Source organism: Python bivittatus, unplaced genomic scaffold (genome assembly GCF_059951505.1).
Source record: "Python bivittatus isolate LINGU-HERP-01145 unplaced genomic scaffold, Pbiv_v1 ctg000350_np1212, whole genome shotgun sequence".
NCBI classification, from domain to species: Eukaryota; Metazoa; Chordata; class Lepidosauria; order Squamata; family Pythonidae; genus Python; species Python bivittatus.
Window position 1 is genome coordinate 6,019,869 of NW_028277074.1, and position 27,270 is coordinate 6,047,138.

Sequence of the window (27,270 nt, forward strand, 5' to 3'; positions counted from 1 at the left end):
TTAGAATTTAAAGTTTAAAAGCTGGTCCATTTAACTACTACCCTAGATTGGCTCTTTGCTCAGAATTACCAGCATAAAAAAAGACCAAAATATCCAAAAAGATTATAGGCAGTCTAGTTTTTAGCTTTCTCTCATCTTTCCACCTTTGAGGAATGTCAAAATATAATCCACAGAAAAAGCAAGACAGTAAAGAGTTTGAGATTTGCTTCCCCCACGTGTTGAGAATTGTGTCTTTAAAGGGACACAAGTATTCCACATAATTAGATAAAATTTGTATCTATAAAAAGTAAAGAAAATGGATATTCAGTGAAATGTTTGACTAATTTATACCATATAGAGAGGCATGATGCACTGTGACATGTGGTATGTGATTAGAAATGTAGCAGTTATATATTTACTAAGTATACCAGGAAGTGTGATACTGTTGCTGGTTTCAGAAGAAGGTACCTATTAAAATAATTTCACAGTGAAACAAATAGAGGCACTTGCCTTAAGAAACCAGTTTCTCTGATTGCACATATGGTGTTAAACTCAGTAGGTAAATGCTTCACTATCCTTTACCATTTAATTGCAACATAGAAAGTTCTTGCAAATTGTATGTGATCAGTCTGTAGCCTGAGCAAATGTCAAGCTCTCCAGTCCTAATTAAGATAAGTAGATCAGTTTAATTTAAAAACCTGCTGCTTTCTTTTGGTGGGAAAGGCTTGAGGGAAGCAGGTGACTCATGTTATACCTCTGTAAGAAAACTCACCATCAACTTGTAAAATCTCCAGGTAATCAATATTCGTCTTCCATGCTTCAGAGGCCCTTCTTTTTTCTGCCTAATCTTCAGTTTTTGGCTAGCATTAGGGATCTTTCAGAGACTTCATTTCATGTCCATTGTTCTTTGCCATTGCTTGCATTTCCAGCTGTTTGATTTCTTTGATGCTACAACAGTTAGTAATTTGAATCAAGGTTTAATTCAAATCCTGCCGTTAAAGGCTTCCAGTAATTAGTTGCTTGTCTGCTTGTAATCATGAACCTCATGAAGCAGTGTCCTTTACAATGCAATTATGGTAAGGCAACAAAACAAGAGAGCATAAAGGGGTTTGTTCATTAGATATCCTATTTAGCAGATCATTAATAAAAATAGATGTGCAAAAATAAATATGGGGAAACCCTGCTTGTCCAAATGGTTAAGAAGAGAATATGTCTGGGTTTGGTTTTTTTTTCTTTTCTGCTAGAAATCTACATTAATTGTCTTGAATTAAAAAAAACAACTACTTTGAAACAGATATTTCTAGGGTTCAGCAGAGTCCAAAAAGAGAGTCGAGAGTAACCAAAATGGTTCTAAGTTGAGAAAAATTCTGCTATAAAGAATGATTACAGCATTTTGGGCTCTTAAAATGAGAGTGAAGATATGTATTGGGAGACATAATAGAAGCATATAAAAATGTGCATTATATGTGAAAAACATGATAGAAATTTTTGTTTCTTCTTTGGTAATAGAATTCTGGGTCATTCATTGAAACTAAATGTGAAGAGATTTAAGGCTTATGAAAGGATATACTTTATATGGCAACCACACTTGTTTTTCCAATTTCTGGTTTGGTTTTCTTTTCTTGTTCCAATACTAGATGGTATCCCAAACATAACAGTAAAAATCAGGTTTGTCTGCAAAGCTGTAGTATGTTTAATGTTTCTTAAGTGTGTGTCTGAGGAAGATTGTTTGAGCCGAGAAGGTGGGGATATTGTTTGTGTTTGTCTTAAAGAGCCTGGCATTTGTGAGGATTTTGAAAGATGATTGTGGTTTTTATATAGTATCTGTGTGTGTGTTGCCTGTGCATATTTTTCTGAGGATCAGCAGTTTCCATTTTATGAAATGGGCATTTGCTGGGCTTTGTGGGACAGAGGTAGTTGAGCACTTGGAAGTCAGATTCCCACTTCTGCCTTATGCTCACAAAGCAGCTGTGTAAGAAGACTGATGCCAGGAAGTAAAGTGAGAGAGTGGTTTAGCCTGAGGTAGCATTTTTAAAGCTGCTTTTGTTTTACGATTCCATGGATTGATGAGTTTATGTGAAGTTATGGAAAATATGGTATTTGTAAACTTTGGGATTATATAGAATTGTATGCACAAGTTTTGGCAATCCTAGTCAAATTCTATGTTTTAACAAATTACTAAGCGAATAGGGGTTGACACAACCTCCATTACGATACAAAAAACATGAAACGTGCAGAAATATGGAAACCCTTCAGCTGGTACTTCATATCTCCTCCTTTGGAAGAAATAGCTTTCAAACATTTCCTGTAGCCAGCTAAATTCCTTTCTATTCTTGCTTTTGGACACCCCCCCCCCCCAAATTGTTCCTTGCAAAACTCTTCTAGCTCAGAAATGCTGCTAGGAAGGAGATGTTACAAGTATTGACTTAAGTGTAGAAATGTGGATCCCCTTATCATATTCACTTTTTATTATCTTGAATTTGTGAACAACTGTACATAAATAGTAAGTATGCACAAATTTACACAAAGTTAGTATGTTTACGTTTGTACTATTTAGAGGTTGTGTCAGCTTCTGTTTGCTTAGGAATTCATACAAGTGTGCATTCTTTATTTAAAGTAAGTTGTAGAGGTAGTCCCTGGGTTAAGAACAATCAGGATATAGATGACCCATAGTTAAGAATGGAATCTACTGTAGCAAAATTTGAGTTAAATACACAATGGTTTGATTTAATTACACAATACTACTTAGGCAGTATTATACAATAATACTGTTCTGACTTACATACAAATCTGACTTAAGGATAGACCTTGGGAACGGAACTTGTTCTTAAACTGGGGACTTACCTGTATTTAGCCTGCAATCTTTGTGACAATGTTTACAATGAAAGCATCTGAGAATTTCTGCAAAGGTATTGTAACTTCTCTTTGCATGATTAAAATGCCCATACTTTAATAAAGATCACATTTATCTTAATATTTGGCATGCTACATGAAATTTAGTCATTTTAATATCTCAGGAGAGAAACACTATTGTTTTCATGGTTTGTGAATTTGAACTAAACTGATCCTATAACCTGAACTTTGTTTTTTCAAATATCTTTTTACATTTGTTAGGTTCATGTTGTGAAATTATTTGTGAATCTGCATAATACCTGATTTGTGCATTTTTAAAATTTTTATTTTGTTGTATGATCTGAATATGATGAATTTTTCTTCAATGCTATCTTAATAAAGTGTGGTATGTAGTTCTCCGTAGAATTTTTTTATAATCTTTCCTTTTTCATTCTGAGTGTGTACATCAGTACATTACACATACCTTATAGTTGGTGGGATATTGACAACTGTATGTTGGCTTGCTAAGGTGTATGGATGTGAAACCGAAAGAAAGTAAAAGGATGTAATACATCTGAATAAGACTTCTCTGATCTTATGAAATGGGATTGATGAATACATGCAGGGTCTTAAGGGATAGGTTTAATTATTCATAAAAGGCCTAAAATGTATGTCAAAAAGCATGAATTGGTTTCATCTAGGCTAGTGTAGATGAATGTTACACTTCAGTGAATGGGGATAATGGAAGTACAGGTAGTCCTTGTTTAGTGACCATAGTTGGGATCAGCAACTTGGTTGCTAAGTGATACAGTCACTAAGTGGAAATCACATGATGTTGACTGTGCTTATGATTTTACTTTAGCTTTTCTTTGCTTTTTAGCATCAGAAGTATACAGCCCCAAAGAGGTGGGTGAGCCCAAGCAGTGGGGAAGGTTTCTGGAACTTGACTCATGAGGAAGCTGAGTAAAAGGGCAAATGGTGAGCAAATAGTGGGGTTCTTTTTCCCCACTACCCTGCCATTTGGAATGCTTACCCCAGCGTTGGGATATTAGCAAGAATATTTACATCCATTGAAAAGGAGGGGATTAAAAGAGAGTAAGCAGGCACTTAATGGGGAATATACATAGGAAGGAATGTGCTAGCTCTGGCTGTTTGCCTAGAGTGCTTTCAGCTGGGAGCCCCAAGCTATTTAGGAGGCAAGCAAAAGCCAAAGGTGTGAAACTGATTAAAGTCTTTTCAATGTCAGGCAGCAGCTGTGATTTGGCTAATTAAGGTCACAGCTGAGCTCGTTAATTTGCCATGCTCTGGGCTGCAGAGAAAAGCAACTTGTTTAGGCACTTTCTCAACTCTGCAGAGTGGGAAGGAAAAAAAAATCAGCCACAGGATAATGCGTATTAACTGATTGTAATGGCAAACACATGCCTGAGAGAAAGATGCTGCAAGGTCATAAATGTGGGCAATGGTTGCAAAGATACATTGCAATAATGATAATTTATTCTATAATTATGCTTGTATGCCACCCAACTCTCAGTGACTTTGAGCATTGAATTTACAACTTCAAGATCAGCAACCCAAAGCACCAGTCACAAACAGCCCCCCCCCTCCCTTTTTTAACATGCCTACAAAGCTAGCACAAAGTTTTTGAAAATGGCAGTGACATTGGGACTGGGAAATTTCATGCTTGAATAATACAGTATCTGGAATATAAAGATGGAGGCACTGTTTGAAAAGCTAGACCTCAGAGATCTTGGAGATGCCATGTCCAGAAAAAGCTGGATAAAAAAATGATTAGTTATAACTGCAATAATTTTGAGGTTGAACTTGACAAATTAAGTTAAAATCAAAATTGTGTGTCATAAAGGCAATCTGGGACAATATGCACACTCAGAAATGAGTAACATGTTAATATTAAAAAAAAAATTATATATGAAGATTGTCAGGAAATGGAAGTGAAATGGAACATGTGTCAGTGTATTTATTCAAGACACTAAAACAAAAATAGTGTAAACCATTCTGATGATTTAATCAAGGAAATGTTATTAAGGCCATTACCAGAAAACTATAAATATATAGTAGAGTTAATCACATTTCATTATAAAATTTCCCTTAAAAATATAATTATGAAATTGGAGGCATATCAGGAAGATTTTAACTTACTGAATAGAATTCTCTTAAAAATATATATTTTTTATCCTAGCATTTTTCCCACATGGACAGGGTTCACTTTTTTTTCTGGATCAACCAAATGTTGATCTGTTGGTTGCAATGGGAATAAAAGGGAGAAATGTAATCTGTCATTGCTGTACTAAAAGAGGATATATTAAAAAAAAAAAGAATGCTGACTTTACAGAGCTAAGACCCATACAACAGGAGAGACAATGAGATCAAATGTCCTAAAAGAAATATCAAGCCTGCACAGGAATTGCAGAATCAACTAGGCGCAGACAAAGAAATAGTAGTTATGTTAACAAATAAATACTTACTTGAAAATGGCCTGGATTCTGAAAAGATTAACATATTTTTGCTGAATAGTGGTGTATCAAATCAATATATCTGTTAGAAAGATATGTTTATGGGACTTGATGAATCTTACTAAGGAAAACTTGATTTAGCAAATGCAATGCGGATAGTTGTATGTGGAAAAGGTAGCATTAAATTGAAAAGGTCTAATTATAATGAAAGCAGGAATACAATAATTGAAGAACCATATAATGTACCTGAGTTGGAGGCAAATTACATAAGTCTGTGTTACCTTATGCAACGTGGTTTTAGAAATGTGCTTAAAAATGAAATTTGCGCTGTTACAAGAGACCACCAAGTAATGTTGAAAGGAAAGCACAGTGAAGCTAATTTGCTGGAACTTATGTAGTCTAAAGCAAACAGAATAGCTGGATGTATGCATAATAATATTACTGTAATGGATACAAGATTTGGTCTGTTATTAAGAAAATAAAGAATGAGGGCATAACAATTGAATTGAATGTTTGTCCTAGCAAGAAAAGTGGAAGGAAATCAAAGTGCCTGTTGTTTACAAACAAAAGAAAAAAGGAAAGGTTTTCCCAAGCTTGTATTCAACTACTTAGCCAGCCAATCACTGGAATTTATTTTTTGAGATGTTTGTAGTCCAATGTCAATCAGAACAAAGGGTGGGAAATACTGCTTTGTAACATTCATGGGCTGTTTTCAAAGTATGCTCACATCTATCTCTTAACCAATAACAGTGAGGTATTTGAGAAATTCAAATTGTACTGTACTTATATAGAAAACAAGTTCAGAATAAAAATGAAGAGAATAGGGCTACAGTTCCCAAGCAGTGTGCTGTGGCTCTATGAATTCACAGTTCCCAAACTCTGCTGTGGCCATGTGGGGTACTGTGAGATATTTTAAATTTTTGCAACATCAATTTGTGAAGTTGGGTTTTCAGCAGTCTTTTGGCCTAGGGGCACCATGAACAACTTGCTGAGACACTAAGCCAAGAAATTTTGGGATCTCTGTATTAAGTTCTAAAAATACCATATGAAAAATATTTCAACAATAAAGGCATAAAATTTGTGAAAACATTAAGTTATAGCCCTGAGCAAAACAAAGTTGCAGAAAAAAAGCCTGTTAAGCATGATAAGGTGTCTTCTGGTTGATACAAGATAGTTTTTGGAGAAAAGCACTCACAGCTATTATCTGTAGAACTGTTTACCTGCAAAAGCTAAAAGCCCCAATCTGTTACAACTAAAGGTATTTGGTTTGCAAAGCTTATTCTTATGTCCCTAAAGAAAAAATAAGTTATAGAACTCAATTATGAATAATGCTGGGCTATCAAATAGGAACAAAAGGCTATGAGTTTTGGACATAAAAACCGGAAAAGCAAACACATGCATTGTTGCTCATTTTAATGAATAATAAAGAATAAGCCCAGGTAACCTCTAATATTTACATATTAGTGCAGATCAGCCTAGTTTTACCAACAGCGCCTGAATCTGTCCGGGAAGCTCACAAAGGGAAGCAGCAAATAACGATAAGAAAAATGACATTGCACAGTTAGAAGGGATTACTGAAACTCAGTCTGAGAAATCTGAAATAGCATCAGATTCAGAAAGCACTGCTGACACATAATCAGACCCTGGTCCAGAATTAGAGTCAAGAAGATCTCAAATATCTAATAAAGGAATCCCACCTGAGAAAATGTGATATACAACCAGATAAAGGGAATTCCTGATCCCAATTCAAAGAAAGAATACAAGTAGTCCTTGCTTAATGACTGCCCTGTTTAACGACATTCAAAGTTGCAATGGCACTGAAAAAGTAACTTTATGAATAGTCCTCACACTTATGACCATTGCAGCATCCCTGTGGTCACATGATCAAGATTCATGCACTTTGCAACTGGCAGCCATTTATTACCATCACAGCGTCCCATGCTCACGATTTGCACACTTCACAGCCAGCTTCCGACGAGCAGAGTCGATGGAGAAGCTGGCAATAAAATTGCAAGTTGCAGCCATGTGATGTCTCACTTAACGACCCACAGTGACTCACTTAGCAACTGCAATAGAAATGTAAGCTCATAAGTCTGTCATGGTCACATGATGTCTTGCTTAATGATCACATTGCTTGGCATCAGAGCTGCCGATCCCAATTGTGGTAGGTAAGTGAGGACTACCTGTCCAGGATTGTCAGCAGCTCAGGCATAAAAATGCAATCCTTGCACAAAAATAGATCATGAATTCTAACAGAACTACCAAGATCAAGAAAGCTATAACTAAGTTTTCAAAACAAAACATGATGCTCATGGAAATGTACAGTACCATATAGCAAAGAGCTACATGCAAAAGTATGATGAGGGTTATGATGAAGTTTTTGCACTATAAACATGCAAGTATCAGAATTCTAAGCATACAAGCATTTAGGAAATTGCATGTGGAGTATTTAGATATAAAAATAGTCTTTCTTCACAATGATCTGAAAGAGAAGATTTACATGCACCAACCACTAGATTTTGAAGAACCAAGGAAAGAAAACCTGGTCTGTAAATTGCAAAAATCCATATATGGGCTAAAGCAAGCAGCCAAAGCATGGTCTAATAAACTAATTATATGTTGCAAAACATGGACTTTGAACAGGAAATGCTAACCCATACTTATTTAGAAGAGTTAAGAATGTACAAACATCCTTTATTTTTTATGTTGATGATCTAATTGTATGTGTAAAGAACGAAAGAGGCAGCTTGGAGATAGTGAACAATTTAAAGTAGTAGAAGTGTGTGGTAGAAAGTAGTAGAAGAAAGTAGTGGAAGACCAGGTTAGGGATAGATTGTCATGGAGAAAATCTATGTGGCCACTAGAAGTTGAACATATCTTAATGGCACATAATCAAGTTGAAGTGAAAGAGATATTAGCCCCAACTTTCAACTGAAATAAAAATGGACAAAATAAAAATAAAAAATAAATCAAACCAAGTTTCTGAGGCAAAGGAGTCAAGTACATCCATGGAAGTTGGATACCTGAACAAAGGAGGAAACCAAAACAAATTGGCAAGAAATCAACAGTACAGGGCAGCTGTGGGAAAACTAGCATACACTGCATCTGTATATAACATAACCAATGCTGTTGGATTGCTCAGTAGAAATGTCAGTGAGCCAACAGAAGAAGAATGGATAGTGGTAAAAGGAGTTGTCAGATACTTAGAAGCAACTATGGACTTTAATTTAAAATTGCCTATAACTAATGATCCGAAACCTATTGGGTATAGAGTTTCAGATTCAGCTGGAGATAAATCTGATAGGAAATCAACCACTGTGTACATATACTTTTATGGGGGCATACTTATCACCTTGTGCAGTGAGAAACAAAGCTTTGTAACCTTGTTATCTACAGAGGCTGAATAATGTGCTGCAAAACAAGCAGACAGGGAATTTGCATGGCTACGCAAATAACTGCTAGATTTCATAATAAAAGAAGCAGTCCCAACCACATTATTCGAGGACAACATGGGTTGTATAAGAACTATAGTCCATACACAATATGAACCAGAGATGTTGAGTCGCACTATGTGAAGTACATGGGAAAAAAAGGTGCAAGTAAAACTGATGTACTGCTCTCAGATGATACTGTGGTAAATGCAACTACTAAGCTACTGCCCACAGACTCCTTCCTTAGGCTCTAGAGAAGCATGAAATGATACACGTGGTGCACCAATTGCGACACACAGTTTGGTGCACAGAGCTGATGAGATGGGGAATGCGGGCTATATCATTCTGTTTCCAAATTGTTTCCTTCAGGGTGCAGAATAGAGGAGCGATCATCTGGTGTGCTATTTTCCATCTATATTCTGCTCCTGCTTTATATGTAAAAGACTGAAAGCTGGAATAACTAAAGGTCATTCCCTTTGGTATAATCTATAACTACCCAGAGCATTTTTTCCAGTAACTCTGGAAAGTTCTGCCCTTCAGATATAGAGATATAGATAATGTAAATTCTTGCCTGTTCACATCTCTTCCTCCCTTTTCTTGCCTGCCTTTTCCCTCGTTTTTTTCAGTTAACTGTTTTTCAGTGTTTGCTAACGTTTAACAAACAAACATCAAGCTGTATTTTTTGAACTGAGTGGTGTGTGCGCTTGCTCTGATCTGGATATAGGGATTGACTGAAAATGTGCTGAGGGCAGACTATACTGAAAGTTATCCATTGTAATAATCCAATGCCATAGAAATGTGTGTGGTTTCATTAATGGGCAATATGAAAGAGAAGTACTTGGTTGAATGATGAAGTGAAGGGTGAAAAAGGATGTGGCTGCTGAAAACAATGCATATAAAAATGATTGCTGCAAAAATATGGAAGTACAATACATATAAAGGAAAAGATAAGTTACAGAAAATGTAATCACAGTAAGGCCCATTTATGATTAAAGAGGCAGAGAAAATGCAAAATAATTTTGATGCTAATAAACCCTTGTTTTGGGAGTGGGCAAAGAGGGCTAAACAAAGAGCCTCTAGCAGAGTAAATGGAATTAAAAATTGATTTGAGATTAATCTGAAGTGAGGGAAGTATTCTAGAGATTTGTATGGGAATTATAGTGATAGGTTGAAGAGCAGAGTTGAAATCAATGCTATAAATGTTTGCCTCTCAGAAATAAAATGAGGTAAAGGAAGTCATAAATGTGAGAATGTTGGAAAATTAAAAAAAAAAAAAAAGTAAACCTGCATATGTAGGTAGAAAAACTATAATTCCTATTATTCCCTGAGAAATATGACCAGTGTGAGGGATGCTAGTAATTTTGCTCAGCAGTATCTGAAATGCCACAAGTTGCTAGATTTGATTTTAAAAAATTATCTTTTACTGTGGGAAGGTTGTTCTTGGTTTGGGAAAACAAAAGGCGTAACCAGATTTGGGGAAAGAGACTATCCTCAACTTCTTGATATTTCTGAGATAAAGGGGCAGCAAAGAAGAAAGCTGTATTAAATAACCAGAATTCAATTCCTTTGAGTACCTGTCAAAAATAATGAGATTTCTGGTAGGAATAAATATAGAAATCTCATAATAGGAAATGGTAATTTTATGCCATCAAGAAGGATTTCCTTTTATTCTTTCTTCTAAATGTTCTTTCTGTATTGCTTAGAATCACTTCCTCCTCTTCGAAATTGTTTGAGCCTGCCCTAGTGACTTTCCCTACATCTGTATAAAGGCTTGTTAAGTGTTTTGAGAATCATGCTCCTGAGAGTTGGCTCAATTAAAACCAGGTTCTTTACATGTGAGCAGGCCTAATCCTGACAATTTTTATGTGTATAAGTGAAATATAAGAAGTGATGGATCAGATGCAGAAACTATTGTTATCTCAATACCTTGACTAGCTATATGAATGCATTGTCAGACTAGTATTGTTCATGTAAGTATTTACTAAGAATAGTTGTGTTTACTTATGTAAAACAAAATAGTCTTTGTTTTTGTGAAATGATCCCAAGGGACATATAATCAAATAGAATGCCAACTTGCTGGTTGAAAACCAGGTTCTATTCTCTATTTACAGCAGTGTCAATCTTTATATAGTCAACTGGAGTGAATGTTTTGTAAAAAAAAAAAAAAAAAAAGGTAGATTTTAGAAGAATCTTCCAATAAATGGATGATATTATTTATTTTATTTATTTATTTATTTAATAGACTTGTCCCCACCCATCTCCCCACAACGGGGGACTTTGGGTGGCTTACAACAAACTAAAATCAGAAATACGTAATTAAAAGTTATAAAAACCAGACTTACAAAGATAAAAAGGCTAAAAAATCCAAGAGGCCGATAGAGGCCACACCAGGCCGCTAAGGGGCCAGCCAACCCCATTTCTGATATCCTCCCTCCCCGCCCCCACATTATGTGATGTTATCCTAAAAGTAATTATTCCAACAAATAAATAATGGGAGTTGATACTAATTTTGGTGGCCTTGCTATATCTGATCATGGCACTGATCAATCAGGGAACACTTAAGATGTGATAAAATGAAGAAACATAGAAACAAATCAAAAACTCCAACAATTTGGTGAGAAAATGTGACTTCACAGAGATGGTTTTCCCCCTCGATGTATGTGTTAGTGCAGTCTTCTCCAATTGTTGCCCTTAAGGTGTGCTCAACTAACAAATGCTAATCAAGTATATTTATGCTTATCCCAGAAATATATTCTTTCTAGGCCTGATTCTAGGTAATTTTTTCCTTTGTTTCTGGGGTCTTTGGAGTGATGCTGCTAAGCCTGGACCAGGGATATGGAGCCAGTTAGGTCACAACATTGTGATTTGCCCTACTCAAGGGTGGGTCATGCCCTTGGCTGGTAGTCTAAGCAGAACTGTTGAAATTCTTTTGCTTCCCTTGATTTATGCATATCCTAAAGCCAGAATTAGAATATTAATTTCTTCTTCTTGGAAATCTCATCCAGTATTTAAGTAGTCCTACTTCAATGGAAGTGTGAATTTGGGCTGCTGAGAGTTACAGGTTGCTTACTTTTTATGGTAGTTAGAATAAAAAAGGTTGAATGTAGCCTCAGATGTCAGCTCTTTGATATCAGGTGGCTGTCTGTGCTGTAAGAATCTGAAAACTATTCATTGACAGTGATACATGGACAGAACTAATACAAACTGCCAGTTTGAGTAGCCTCTTCAGGCACTGCTAATTGTCACTTTTATATTGCTGTTATGGTCTCTATCCTTATGTGACTCAGTGGATTTGTTTCTAGTTTGCATTATGATTATATATCCCTGAGTCTTCTATGTATAAAGAAATAAAAGATGAGTTGTGTATTACTGTATGCAAATTCTTTGAAAGTAGAGAGTCTACTAGAAATGTGTGTTGACTGGCATTTTCTGCTTTCAGCTAACCTTTTTGGAATGCTTTCCTAGGATTTGTTTTGTGATGACCTCTTGGAATTGGTGGTGCTGGATGCTGTGAATCTGCTGAGAAATCTATTCACATGAATTATCAATTTTAACTAAAACTGGCAAGCAAAGTTGAATAATGTCTTTGGCAAAAGTGACCAATTAAATATCTGTCATTAAGTCAAAAGACAACAAATTAGCACAAGATCAAAAATTATTTTTTTTAATTACAGTTTGATTTGCTGTTGTTAAGCATTAGAAGTCAAAACACTTGCAGATCTTAGACTTCGTTGTGTGTTTGTTTTTTATTTCTTTGGTTCTAGACATTTTCCATAAAATATTTATGTGGAATTTAAGATTGAGTATTGGATGCTGTAACTGAAACATAGGGTGATTTAGGCCATTGGAGAAGTTTTGGGTGCTGGACCTGGCCAATCTGCTCCTAAGATGAACAATATTCCCTTTTGTCCCAAGATGAGTATATCTGCTTAAACTGAAAAGTTGGGTAGGAATGAAATGTATTTTTTTAAAAAAATGCTGACGTGATGATTTAGTGTCTGGATTTTTGCTCTTCTGAGTTCTGTTTGTGTTTCTCATTTCAGATAAATGAACTATACTTTTGTTTAAAATTAAACTCTCCATTTGAGCTGTGCTGTGGAAAGTGACATGGTGGGTTCACCTTGAGATGAGGCATTAAGTAGAGCAACTGTCAGAAGTGCTAGCCATCTGTTATCTGAGAAATAACACTATACAAGTTTCAGAAATTGGGCACTTGAGACTAAACAAGGAGGAAGTAGTCCCAGTTCATAAGGAGTTTTAGAATTAAGATTTGCTTAATTATGTGTTACGATGCAAGTTATTTTTCTAGTTTTCAGGAAGTATAAATTAAAAATTGAAAAATAGTAATTTTCTGTGAACTTTTAATGTAGGGCAATTGAAATTTAGATATGGAAAAACAATTTTGAATTTGATCGTGTCTCAACTAGTTAGGGCTGCATATTTTATATTTTCCTGTCATTCATTTTGTCAATATATTGGAAATTGTATTGAGTTGTGTACACTGCCTCAGTGCAGTTCTTAGGTTGGCCTTGGCAAACTTTGTGGCTAGCCTAAAAGATTGGAGGAAGAATGGCTGGCTCCTTGTTACATCCATCAGGATTGTAATTCTTTTATCAAAGTAATTTGCTAAAGCTTAAATTTTACTCCAATTTTATATTTTCTCAAGAGTCCAAATGTAAGATTAAGCTTACATATGTACTAAGTATTGAGGCAATGACTATATATTTTATGACTTTTTCCATGAGAACTTAGACTCTTTCTGAATGTTGCTATAGCTTAAATAGCCTTCACCCTGATGCTATGCACATGTCTATGTCTGGTGTTTATAAAGCCTGAACATCTCTATGGATGGACCTTCCATCTTACAGTATATATGTGAACATGAACCTTGAGCTATTTGTGGCTCTTGCTCATATGCACAAGCATTCTCTTGTACAGCTGTACACATTTAAAACTGCTTCCTGCAGATGGTTTCACTGTATGTACATATATCAAGAAGAGGGGTAAATCACTGACTTTAAATATGGACAGTTTAATTCAGTCTCACCCAAAACATGCTACCTATTTTAAAATAGTCTTGGAATAGAATAGATAGAGAGTTAACTAGGACTACTTCTATAATATTGAAAAATGCCACATGGTCATTTTTTAAAAAAACAACTGTTGACCTGCAGCTATGTAACTCACTTCTAGGGAAATCCATCAAATTGAACCCCATAGAAAAAAAATTGAAGTCTTTTTATTTTTGTTTGCATGAGCATTGTAATCGGCTAACTTTTTAATAGTGTATCCGTTACTGGATAAATGTTATATCTATGGACTGATTTTGTTATTTACCTGGAATTCTCTATGAAGGAAACTGATATGAAGCCAGAAATTATAATCTAACACATTGGGGGAAAGAATTAGTTTGTGTTTCACTTTTCTGTACCTATACTCTATATTATTTATTATCAGCTTGGAGAATGCCTGTATGTTTATAATTAAGTTTCATAGAAGAGGAAGAAAAAGACGAAGCTGCTGTTATATAGGCTGCTGTAGAATTTAAAACTAGCCCAGTGAACATAAGAACAGTGACAACATGTAAAAAGATTCTTAGCAGAAATCATACAACCTATATGATTCTTTTCTGGTTGAAAATTTTAAAATAAAATATCTGAATATTCATATTTTTCTGAAATATTTGTGAACAGTTATATACAGATGATCCTCATGATCTGTTGCAGTATAAACCCACAGGTAATGAAATCACTAAAAATTAGATCTTGAATCTATAGGAATGGTGGGAGTGTAGATTCCAGAGACTGTGATAATTTTCTTCCATATATAATCACTTCATTATTCTTCCTCCCATAGTTGTCATCTGTACTAAGTACCTACAGTGGGGCAAAAAAGTATTTAGTCAGCCACCAATTGTGCAAGTTCTCCCACTTAAAAAGATGAGAGAGGCCTGTAATTTTCATCATAGGTATACCTCAACTATGAGAGACAAAATGAGAAAAAAAATCCAGAAAATCACATTGTCTGATTTTTAAAGAATTTATTTGGAAATCATGGTGGAAAATAAGTATTTGGTCACCTACAAACAAGCAAGATGTCTGGCTCTCACAGACCTGTAACTACTTCTTTAAGAGGCTCCTCTGTCCTCCACTCGTTACCTGTAGTAATGGCACCTGTTTGACCTTATCAGTATAAAAGACACCTGTCCACAACCTCAAACAGTCACACTCCAAACTCCACTATGGCCAAGACCAAGGAGCTGTTGAAGGACACCAGAAACAAAATTGTAGACCTGCATCAGGCTGGGAAGACTGAATCTGCAATAGGCAAGCAGCTTGGTGTGAAGAAATCAACTGTGGGAGCAATAATTAGAAAATGGAAGACATACAAGACCACTGATAATCTCCCTCGATCTGGGGCTCCATGCAAGATCTCACCCTGTGGGGTCAAAATGATCACAAGAACGGTGAGCAAAAATCCCAGAACCACATGGGGGACCTAGTGAATGACCTGCAGAGAGCTGGGACCAAAGTAACAAAGGCTACCATCAGTAACACACTATGCTGCCAGGGACTCAAATCCTGCAGTGCCAGATGTGTCCCCCTGCTTAAGCCAGTACATGTCCGGGCCCGTCTGAAGTTTGCTAGAGAGCATTTGGATGATCCAGAAGAGGATTGGGAGAATGTCATATGGTCAGATGAAACCAAAGTAGAACGTTTTGGTCTAAACTCAACTCGTGTTTGGAGGAGAGAGAATGCTGAGTTGCATCCAAAGAACACCATACCTACTGTGAAGCATGGGGGTGGAAACATCATGCTTTGGGGCTGGTTTTCTGCAAAGGGACCAGGACAACTGATCTGTGTAAAGGAAAGAATGAATGGGGCCATGTATCGTGAGATTTTGAGTGAACACCTCCTTCCATCAGCAAGGGCACTGAAGATGCAACATGGCTGGGTCTTTCAGCATGACAATTATCCCAAACACACTGCCCGGGCAACAAAGGAGTGGCATTGTAAGAAGCATTTCAAGGTCCTGGAGTGGCCTAGCCAGTCTCCAGATCTCAACCCCATGGAAAAACTTTGGAGGAAGTTGAAAGTCCGTGTCGCCCAGCGACAGCCCCAAAACATCACTGCTCTAGAGGAGATCTGCATGGAGGAATGGGCCAAAATACCAGCAACAAAACCTTGTGAAGACTTACAGAAAACGTTTGACCTGTCATTGCCAACAAAGGATATATAACAAAGTATTGAGATGAACTTTTGATATTGACCAAATACTTATTTTCCACCATGATTTGCAAATAAATTCTTTAAAAATCAGACAATGTGATTTTCTGGATTTTTTTTCTCATTTTGTCTCTCATAGTTGAGGTATACCTATGATGAAAATTACAGGCCTCTCTCATCTTTTTAAGTGGGAGAACTTGCACAATTGGTGGCTGACTAAATACTTTTTTGCCCCACTGTATGTGTGCTCCTCCTCCTTGTTCAGTTGTGGGAATCTTGCTGGTCAATCTGGTTGCATGGCTTTATGTGCTTTCTTAGCAACTGGCTACCTTCTTTGGAGATACTTACTCAGTTCATGATGCAGTGTCACTTACTCTTACTACATTGTTCAACTGGCTTCTCTACTCTGCATAGCTTTTTCAGTGTGACTGAGATGCCCCTAAACTGAGGCCCACACATAGTGCAGAAGCCAGCCTGAGTTGCATGCTGTGAACAGGGTAAATCCCTCCATTACTATGAGGCAAGCCAGTTTAAAGAAGTCAGATTGCTGCAAGGAGGCCTTGTAGAGCCTCATATCGAGGCTGACCCAGATGGCTGACCAGATGGCTGAAAGAGAAAGAGGAGCAACACAGGTACACTGAGCAAACAATATAACCGTAACCCTTAAAATATGTACTTGATGAATAGCCAAAATCCCATCTGCCATTTTGTTCATGAACAATATAATAAAAACAAGGCCAAAATTGTGTATATACAAAAACCTTTAGACATATATTGATGTGTGGCCTCTATCAATCCCAGGTATGTGAAACTATGGATGATGACATTGTGGATTACAAGGCCCAACTATATCTCCTTGTTAAAACAGCAGTATTCTATTTAGAAGTTAAGTTGTGGTTTTGTTTTGTTTGGCCAATGACTAGAACCTGTGCATGTTTTCCCTTTTTGAGATAATACTGAAGAAGCAGGTTTATAATGATTGTATGTATTTGCCTCTCTGGTTTGCAAAATTGTTAATGTAAAGCTATTAACATGAAAAATGCACATGTTCTAGTGTGTGCTTTTCTGTTAATTTTAATCTTTTGTAATTTTTCTGCCAAAAGTAGTCCACTGGCTATCAATATCCAATGCTTAATGTGTAACCTTGTAGCACATACAACTTGCAATTCTATCATTGCATCTGCACAAATATGACTGAAATAATATAGCTTGAGCAGTTAGCATGCACGTGCATAAGTATATGGATAGGACAAAGAGGGTAAGACTCTGAAGAAACAACTTCTAAAAAAGAGGGGTTAGGGATTTTTATTTTAATGGCAATACTCTGTTTATTTCAGTCTCTTACTACACTGTCATTGATACTTGCCAAAACATTTTGCCATCATCATCAATAAGTCATATAACTGCTCTGTGAACAGCCTGATAATTATCTCTTTTTTTCAACTATGGGAGTTAAGAGAATAATATCAAACACTAACTTAGCCACATATTGGAGTAGTCAGAATGGTTCTCATAGGAAGGATGAGAACAGATGAGAGTGGGAATCTCCTTACCTGTTTTTCCTTAATTGCTCTAATCCAAGTACAGCTTCAATCTAATACTATTAGTCTATGATCACATTTCTGAGATTTTGCTTAAAATGCAATTGGTATTATTTCAGGCTGATGGAAAAATAGGTTTTAAGTAATTATTCTCAGGCTAATTCTCTTTCATAAGTGCTTTGCATGATACTTTGAAATAACCTCTCTGTTGTTGGAGAATACATTAATGGAAGATTTTTCCCTTTATAATTATTGTGGGATGATTATTCTCATCAGCCATAAAAATGTATCTGAATCTACTAGAAAACTGTAGGTAAGTGAATGAGTTTGCAGCATGATCAAAGTTAAGACTTCACTACTTTTAAGATCATTATGGTTTATCCATAAAGATTATAATTTGGACTTTTCTACAGAGGCATATCATATTTCCTTGGAAGTATTGACAGGACAAGGCAATTAAAATGCTGAAAAACCTTGCCACATTTAAATAATAGGTATTCTAATGCATGCTAAAGCTGTCTGCCAAAGGGAAGGATGTAAACATTTAAAAGCAGAGAAATGGAAGGCATGTACAGGGCTGATGTAAGATGAGGATCTATTTTAATACTTATATTTGAAATAATTAGGGGGACGCGGTGGCGCAGCAGCTTAATGACACTGAAAGTTGCCGGCCAGAAATGGTCGATGCTTCAGCGGTTCGAGTCCAGCCTTTGCGTTAGCAGGGTGAGCTCCTGTTTCCTCCCCAGTTCCTGTCAACCCAACAGGTCAAAAACTCACATGAGTAGATAAATGGGTACTCTCACTCCGGTGGGAGGAAAAATGCTGGCAGCGCCTTGCAAAAAAGGAGTCGGGAGCAGTTGCTGGTAAGCGCGAAAAACCGTGTACGCCCGAAAAGGGCGTGAAGCAACGGAAACCCCGCCTCCTGTGCTCGCCAGCTGGGCTCTGCTCTAGGAAGGAGGCACTGGCAAACCACTTCCGAAACACCTTGCCTTGAAAACTGCAAAAGGACTCGTCCAAGCAGTCACTGCAGAGTCGGTAACGACTGAGCACAGATTAAAAAAAAAAAAAATTGAAATAATTAGCAGGATTTGCACTCTGAAATTCCACTCACACCACATAATTTACTTCTTGTCTGAATTAAAAACACAGGAGGAGATTAAGCTTGTTGGATAGATTCCTCTCATAAATGATTCTGTAGGAATAATTACTGCTTTCAATAACGCAAAAAAGACTTTAAAATGCATGGGGTTTTTATTATTTCAATTTTGGGGAAGAATGGTTGGAAAATATTGTGAAAGTCAAGATTTAAGGTACATATCTGACCTGGGAGTGCTTGGATATTCCTGGCAGTACAAACTTTAATACTGTACTAAAGAACTATGCTTCTGTTTTTTTTTTTTCCAGTTGTGTTACCAAGACATCCCCGCCCAATGTAATCCAGTCCCTGTCTGTCTGTCTGTCTCCATCCATCCATCCTCCCTCCCTCTCTCTCAAATACATGCAGATTGTAAAGCATTTGTCTGAGGACCCCATAAATTAAATGTTTGGACACTGTCAGCAAGATACTATATAAATACCCTGAAAAGTATTAGAGATGTTGGTACTATTGAATATAGTGGGTTTTTCCCCCCTGAATAGCCATGAATTGGACTGCGACGTATTTCTTACAACTTTCTTCAGAAACATGTTATAGGCTTAATGTTTTCATATTTATTCATTATAATCAAGAACTATTATATTATAGTACCAGGAAGATGGGAGAAGGCAGGAAAGTGTTAGTTTCCAGTGCACATTGGGAGGTTGCAATCTTCAGGCCTCGCCAAGTGCCAGCAGTTTCCAATGTGAACTGCAGAGTGCATCCTGTGCCTTCCAGGAAGTGCTCATCCCTCTGCTTCCCTCAGTTGTTCCACCACCCTGAACAGCACCTCCCATACAGCCACCACCTTCTCCCAGAGAGCCACCACCTGCTCTCCTGGCGACAGAGCACACTGTGCTCCACTGGCTCATCCCACTGTGCTTTCCACAATCTGTGGGCTATCACTCCTTGCATTGGCAGCAGAAGATAGGGCACCTCTTCCCACATCGCTCTCCTGCCTTCTCTTCTTTTTGGTGTTGGAATTCTAAACAGGTTTGTTTGTATTGGTGAAAGTTCGTAACTCGAAAGTTTGTAAGTAGAGTGCTGTCTGTATAACATGAACTGTGAAGTTACCTCAGACTCCCACAGCATTAACTCTGCTGCTCTGTACAGATACACAGTAGAAATAAATGTCCTCATGAAATGTACCTTTGTGACTGGCTGGATGTTCCCTTAGGAAAGAATATTACAAAAATACAGTTGTGAAGATGATGTAGCAATTTGTTTTATTAGTTACAGAAAACTCTCTTGTTTTTTCAATATTGGCATATTTTGCTGATGGCAAGCAGAATGGGAACTTGATCATACATGACTTGCATTGTTATTGTCAGTGAAATTGAGGCTGTAATTGAGATCCATGGATGATGCAATTTATGAATTACAGAATGGAAAGAATTAAGGGTCATTGTCAAATACTGTTTGCAACAGGTACAGTACTTAGCAATGAAGCATATGCTGTGCATATTTGAATGTCTTGGAGTCAATTGGTTGACATTTCTGATTAAAAGGATATTTGTTATCAGGGTTGGGACTACTCCTATGCTTGCATGTCAGGGGCTGAGAAGAAAAGGATAAGTCATAGGAATAAACCAGGAGATTTTGGACAGGAGAGCAAGACACACTCAGGAGAACTTTTCTTCTTAGGAAGGCACAACTTCAGCTTGAAGTGCACTTATAGTTTTTCCTAACGAGATGATCCAAAGACTGGCCTATGTAGGGAGAGTTAAATTGGAGTTTTAGGTATTAAGATGGCTCAGTAGATGTTGCAACATCCAAATTCAGTGGTTCACCACATAAGACAGCCATAAAGAGACGCCAAAGTTCCCTGACTCAGAATTCCTGACTGAGAACTGATGTCATTCAGTAGTAATGCACTTGATTAGTTATCCCCTCTGCACTCTTTGGACAACAGCTACCACAGTGCTTGGTCAATGACCAAGTGGGCTATACTGATGTAAGTTGTAAGTCAAAATATCTTGTGCAGCACTGACACAGAAATAAGTTCTGTTTGTTCCACTGATACTGTTTATTTACCAACTTTTATAGTTTTGGTAAAGACATGAGTATTCAGTTTAAAGACTGGGATAGAGTAGGTCTTTATAAATTAAGGGATCTATAATCTATAAAGAAGTAAAGGACAGGGAAACAATTAATTAAAAATCTAGAGACACAATTAAAAATGGTTTTAGAACCATCATTTAGTTTCTAAGCCCAGAGTCAAATACATTTAGTTTCTAAGCCAGAGTCAAATGACAAGTAAACAGTTATTGATAATAGAGAAATTAATTTTACAATTTGAAGAGAACGCAAAAGCTTTACTCTCAAAGATACTGTATATAAAGTTATGTAAGCTGATCAGAAACTGGACTTTTATTGAATTTAAAGAAGATTTAGGAGAATATTAGGAGGTCTGCTGATGATAGTGTATGAAATTAGATAATGATCAAGATAATGTTATTGTATTAGCTTTGCTGTTGCTGTCGTATGTGCTTAGAGGCTTCTGACTGAAACAATTTATAAATTCACAATGCAGTAGATGTGTATATGTATGTCCCAATTTTATTTTGTACAACCTAAGGCAGCGTGCATAATGCTCCCACCTATTTGCCCCACAACAGTTCTGTGACTCTGTGATGTGGATTGGGCTGCGAAAGAATGATTGGGCCAAAGTCACCCCACTCACTTTGTTTAACCACTAAACCAAACCGGTTCTCTTTAGAATGCAAAATGGTTAAAATTCAGAAAGGCAGAGTTGTTGGAAGAGGGGAGGGGAACTAATTTTCCTTTCAGATAAATAAAACATTTGATGCTGAATTGTTGGAAATGTGAGTGTTTGAAACTATTTTGTAAACATTCAATTGGCTGATTAAAGGTATTGCTTCAATATAGATTTTTTTTCTTCTCATTTAACAGGGCTGTCTTTTCATTTCATGAGGTTGAAAAAATGTGGTGTCATATTGGCCTGCCATATTTTCATTATATAGTTTTCCTGTACAAATCCAAGAGTTTATATCTGCTTCAGCCTGTTTTGAGTTATGGTTTAAGGGGAGAGGCCAGTGACTACTGCATACTTTAATGCTGAAATCTATATTTTTTAAAAAAGATTCTTTCAGCATTTGGGGTTCCTACTGGTGCTCCAACATTATGGAAAGCTAAGCTAAATGTATATTAGGAATGGATTTATGATGGAGTGGGATCACTTGTTTAAATGATTTTGTTTAGAAGTTGAAATTGAACAGAGTCTCTGCAGCTGGAATACTTCTTTCCTTTTATGGAAAACCTTAAGCTGTAAATAAAGGCAATGCTTGCTTAGCATTCTTAGGAAATAAGAGAGCCTGCCAAAGTCAGTTGGTAGCTCCTGAAGATACCTAGTCTTCAGAACAAGTAGACTGTAATATAGATTGAGTCTTGCCTATCCTAACCAGAAATAGCTATTTAAAACAACTTTGGTGTCTAGCAAAGATAATGAAAGTTATGTACATTCCCTGTATTTCCATGTTATAATAAATCTTCCATTTTTTGACAATTTTTGACATAGGAAGAATGGATGTGAAAGGAGAACCCTTGAGCAATGGAGCAAAATGCTCAGGAGGTCCCTTAAGACTTGCTTATGCCAGCAGGCCTGGGAACTCCAGGGGACGGGGGAATTAGTGAGATGGCTCCCTTATTTTTAACTTCCTTTTATTCTCTGTTTTATTTTGTTTTATACATTTTAAATGTATTTTACTGTTTTTAGCTTTGTTGTATGCCACCCAGAGTTGCCTGTGGTGAGATGGGTAGCTATAAATTGATTTAATAAATAAATAAAAATAGAGATTTTATGTATGGTGTCCTAGATTGTTACCCTAAATGTCTATGTAATCTTAAATTCATTTCAAAAGACCAGTTTCTACCAGTTCAGGATGAAGGTACTTGGAATGAGTTGTACATTTCTTAAACACTGAAACCAAGTTAAAGCTAAGCAATTCTGCAGTCTGTATGGCTTTCTGCTGTTCAGCTTTAATTAATACTGCAGCTTTATATGCCTAGTGTAACTGTCCATTTATAGACTTAAACCCTTAAAATGCTTAAAATTTAACTTAAATTACTGCAATGAAGGATTATATCTTTCAGGATAACCTTTTCAACTTCATTTTTTGTCCTTTTTTGCGCTTCATGTGCGTTTACAAATCACATAAAAATATATATACTTATTAAAGCTTTCCTGATTGTTATATTGGGGTGTGTGTGTGTACTTATGTATGCATGCATACATCCTGACACTCTTTGTCTCCCAGTTCTCCAACAAATGTATGACCTCTGTTAGATGTCATGCAGTAGTATTTATTTTACTTTTCTGCATCTTCTTAAATGTTAATTTTTTAATTCACAATTTTTTTTTCTTTCAGTTTCCTGCCATGGTCGTATTGTGAAGGTGCCTGAAGGACCACTAATACGAGTTGAGGGAACTGAAGTGGTGATTCCATGTAATGTTAGTCAGTACGATGGACCTAGTGAGCAGAACTTTGATTGGGAGTTCTCTACAAATCTTGGTCAGGACTCTAAGTTTGTACATATATTGAGTACCTGGGACCCTTGGTTTATGTCTCAGGAATATCAAGATCGGGTTAGTAGAAAAGAAATCACATTAAGGCGAAATAGCAACAGTGCTGTGGAATTTGTGATTGGAAATATTCGTCCTACTGATCAAGGGATGTATCGATGCACTACACCAAGCACAGACGCTGTCTTCCAGGGAAATTACAATGACGTAGTTGAAGTTAAAGGTACTTCTACAGGGTGAGGGTATTTACAATTGGTAGCGAGTTTAGTGTAATTTTAAAAAATATCACTTTTTGGATGGTGATGTGTACATTTATAAAGCATATACCGTATATAAATTTAAAATCTCTTCATAGACCATTTATATTTTATACCCAAGACATTTCACACAGTATTCCACAAGGAATACCAAAGTCAACAGAAGCTAATGACCTCTACATGGTGCAAAATTAAACAGGACATCTTTCTCCAAATGTTTATGCTTAGTACTATATATAAATAGGAAGTGTGCAATCAGATTTGCAAAAAGATGTCACGTTTAGCTTTGTACTATGTAGAAGTTGTGTCTTTGTTTACTTAGGGATTCATTCATTCAGCAACCTTTGCCCATGGTTGCCTAAAGGTTTGAATACAATTATATGTATAAACGGCAGTCCTAGTATATAAATAACACAAAATATGGTGCTTGTTTGATTTATGTCATATACAGAGTAATCTATTATGCAATGTGCCGGTATGGAAAAGTGATTGCCTCCTTAGATTCAATAAATGGTTGTAACCAAATGCTTCCTGTGATTGGTTATCAGTCTGTCCCATCATGGAATAAATATTTTGAGCCATTCTTTCATGGCAAACCTCTTCAACCTCAATTTATATCATGAACTGTTCATTTCAAGTCCTCCTCATTTATGTATATATATAGGCCTTGGTTTGGTTCCCCTGAAACAGTGAATTTGTTCTTCATCTATTTTCTTGTAGACTTGTTTTATACTTGGGATAATCGCTACATGGCCCACTGCATTTCAGTTGTCAGGCAAGTGTTCTGTTATTCATCTGTAGAATTCTCAATACGAAACAGAATTCCTTCTTCCTTCAGTGATGGGTAGACACCCAGGTCCCAAGGCAGCAAAGCTTCCCCAAGCCTTAACACTACCGGTGTTTGACACTTGGCATGATTTTCTTATTGTGGAATGCAGTATTTGATTTCCACTAGACATAGCAATATCCTCATAGCTGAAAACTTCCATGTTTAGTTCACCTGTCCATAAAATATTTAGAAGTCTTGGAGGGTCATCCAGGTGTTTCTTGGCATGCTTGAGATGTGAACATCAGTGTTATTAGTGACGCATGCCCTCTGCTTTTAATTCTCTGATAAATCTCATTTTTACTTTGTGTTTTTCTGAAGTCATGAACACTGACTTTAGCAAAGGCAACAGAGGTCTGCAAATCTCTGGATGCTGTGACTTCCTGGATAATTTCATATTGTGCTTTCAGATAATTTTGACAGGCACTCTTGGGAAGATTCACTATTGACCCAAATGGACTCTTGCTGCTATGGATCAATATAATCCCAGATATTTAGGAATGGTTTTTAATGTCATAGTATCAATGATATTTTACAGAGGTCTTCATAAATGTTTTTTTACTTGGACATGCTATTCCTCTAGAGTATGAGTCGTAAGAAACTCACTGTGATGAGGTGAGCCAAAATCTGTGAAATTTTTATAGGGTAGGGCTGGCCCAAATCATCCCTGAATGTTTAATGAAGCATTCACACAACCCTAACTCTGGGCCTAATTATCCCTTAAACTGTATTGATTGAACTAGAGAGAGAATTATTTTTTCACACTAATAAATCTCCAAATGTTACAAAGTTGAAGCAGTTCCTCATGGAGGAATAGGCCACAATTCCTATCCAACAATGCAAGAGACTGTTCACCAGTTATAGGAAGTGTTTTGATGCAGTTATTGCAGATTAAGGTCATAGAACTGGTTACTGAATTGTGGGAGGGGAGCAATTACTTTTTCTCACTGAGACAACTTATGTTGGATAAGTTTGTTAATGAAATAAATGAAACAGGTAGAGAAGTTCAGTGTTACTTGTACACTCAGATTCTCTTTATACATTAGCAGGACCCACATGAAGCTCTAATAACATTAAATGGCCAAGATATTTTAACATTTAAAACATATGAATACAGCAACTATCTTTTTCAGGAGTCTAAGGCAATGTATGTAGGGCTTCCCCTCATTTTATTCCTACAACAGTAACTATGTGATTGTTCTTTGTGTGACTGGCCCAAATTCATCCACTGAACTCAGTTAATTAGTGTTGTCCTTAATACAGCACTTTAACCAATATACTACACTGTCAGTGCCATGCAGCATATCCAGTGACTCTGCCTAGAGTCATGTAAAACTGAGATGGGCGACTATATAAATCAAATGAATAAATAAATGTCCACATACTTGAAATTGGTACTTGGAAATGGAATTTGTGGCATTTGTAGTGCTCAAAAGATTGAATGGAGGAGAAGAGTGTGGTATTTGAAACTCCATCTTGTTTATGTTTTGTGACATGACTTATTTGTTTGGTTTCAGCATATTCATTAGCGCAATTAGTCATTCCTTTTATGACAAGCTATCCACAGCTTGACAGTTTCAGAATAATTTTTATGGAAAGCCATCTATTATAATCTGCATGCTTGATGATTCTCTTTTTTTCTAAATAGTGATTGCAGATGGCTTAAGTGTTAGTGGATCAAACCTCTACTCTTCATCAACTTGGAACATATCAGAAGGAGATGCATTTCAGTTACGTTGCTCAGCTTCTACCAATTCAACCGAACACACCCATCTGCAAGTGTCTTGGGAATTCAAGAGTGACCATGCCTGGCAAGAAATCCTTTCCCTGACACATGAGGGCAAGTTCCGGACTGGCTTAGAGTACAATGACCGCTATATCAATGGGGACGTGCGCTTAGATGCTATGGCTAATGACATTTACAGCCTGTCTGTGTCCCAAGCTCTTCCAACAGATGAAGGTGCCTATAGGTGTCGAGTGAGTGAGTGGGTTAAAGGTGCAGATGGTTCATGGCAAAAGATCCAAGAGAAGACTGCTGATGTAGTAAATTTGGTAGTGAAACCAACATGTAAGTGCAATACTCATTTTTGCTGTAGTAATACAATAGATATGGTATATAATATACAGTCACAGGATGAAAAATTGGCACTGATTGAAAAGTCATGACGACTGCTTCCTGCATAGCTTAGGATGGTGTAATGTACTAATAGTGCTCACTGTCTTATTGGTGTTTCATGTGCCATGAAATCGCAGTCCAAACTGAATATTAAACATGAAGGATACACAGTAGGAAAAAAAATAACATATTGGAATGTTCTTTGATTCATTTTACTTTATGATCACATTTTTATTGTAAGTCTTACTTGCTGTTAAGTTAGGTTTTTTACTTTTCCTATAGAGGAATATACAGTCAGGTCCAGAAATATTGGGACATCGACACAATTCTAACATCTTTGGCTCTATACACCACCACAATGGATTTGGAATGAAACAAACACAATGTGCGTTAACTGCAGACTGTCAGCTTTAATTTGAGGGTATGTACATCCAACTCAGGTGAACGGTGTAGGAATTACAACAGTTTGCATATGTGCCTCCCACTTGTTAAGGGACCAAAAGTAATGGGACAGAATAATAATCATACATCAAACTTTCCCATTTTAATACTTGGTTGCAAATCTGTTGCAGTCAATCACAGCCTGAAGTCTGGAACGCATAGACATCACCAGACGCTGGGTTTCATCCCTGGTGATGCTCTGCCAGGCCTCTACTGCAACTGTCTTCAGTTCCTGCTTGTTCTTGGGGCATTTTCCCTTCAGTTTTGTCTTCAGCAAGTGAAATGCATGCTCAGTGGGATTCAGGTCAGGTGATTGACTTGGCCATTGCATAACATTCCACTTCTGACCCTTCAAAAACTCTTTGGTTGCTTTTGCAGTATGCTTTGGGTCATTGTCCATCTGTACTGTGAAGCGCCGTCCAATGCATTCTGCAGCATTTGGCTGAATGTGAGCAAATAATATTGCCCAAAA

General features: G+C 36.8%; 1 protein-coding gene across 1 annotated transcript in view; it reads left to right on the forward strand.

Moving 5' to 3' along the window:
• Window positions 1-27,270, forward strand: part of PTGFRN (prostaglandin F2 receptor inhibitor) — a 92,597-nt gene that overhangs the window by 3,007 nt on the left and 62,320 nt on the right. The window contains exons 2-3 of the mRNA XM_088144542.1: window positions 23,004-23,381; window positions 25,890-26,309. Coding sequence (XP_088000668.1) covers window positions 23,004-23,381; window positions 25,890-26,309 — 798 coding nt within the window. The remainder of the gene's footprint in view (window positions 1-23,003; window positions 23,382-25,889; window positions 26,310-27,270) is intronic.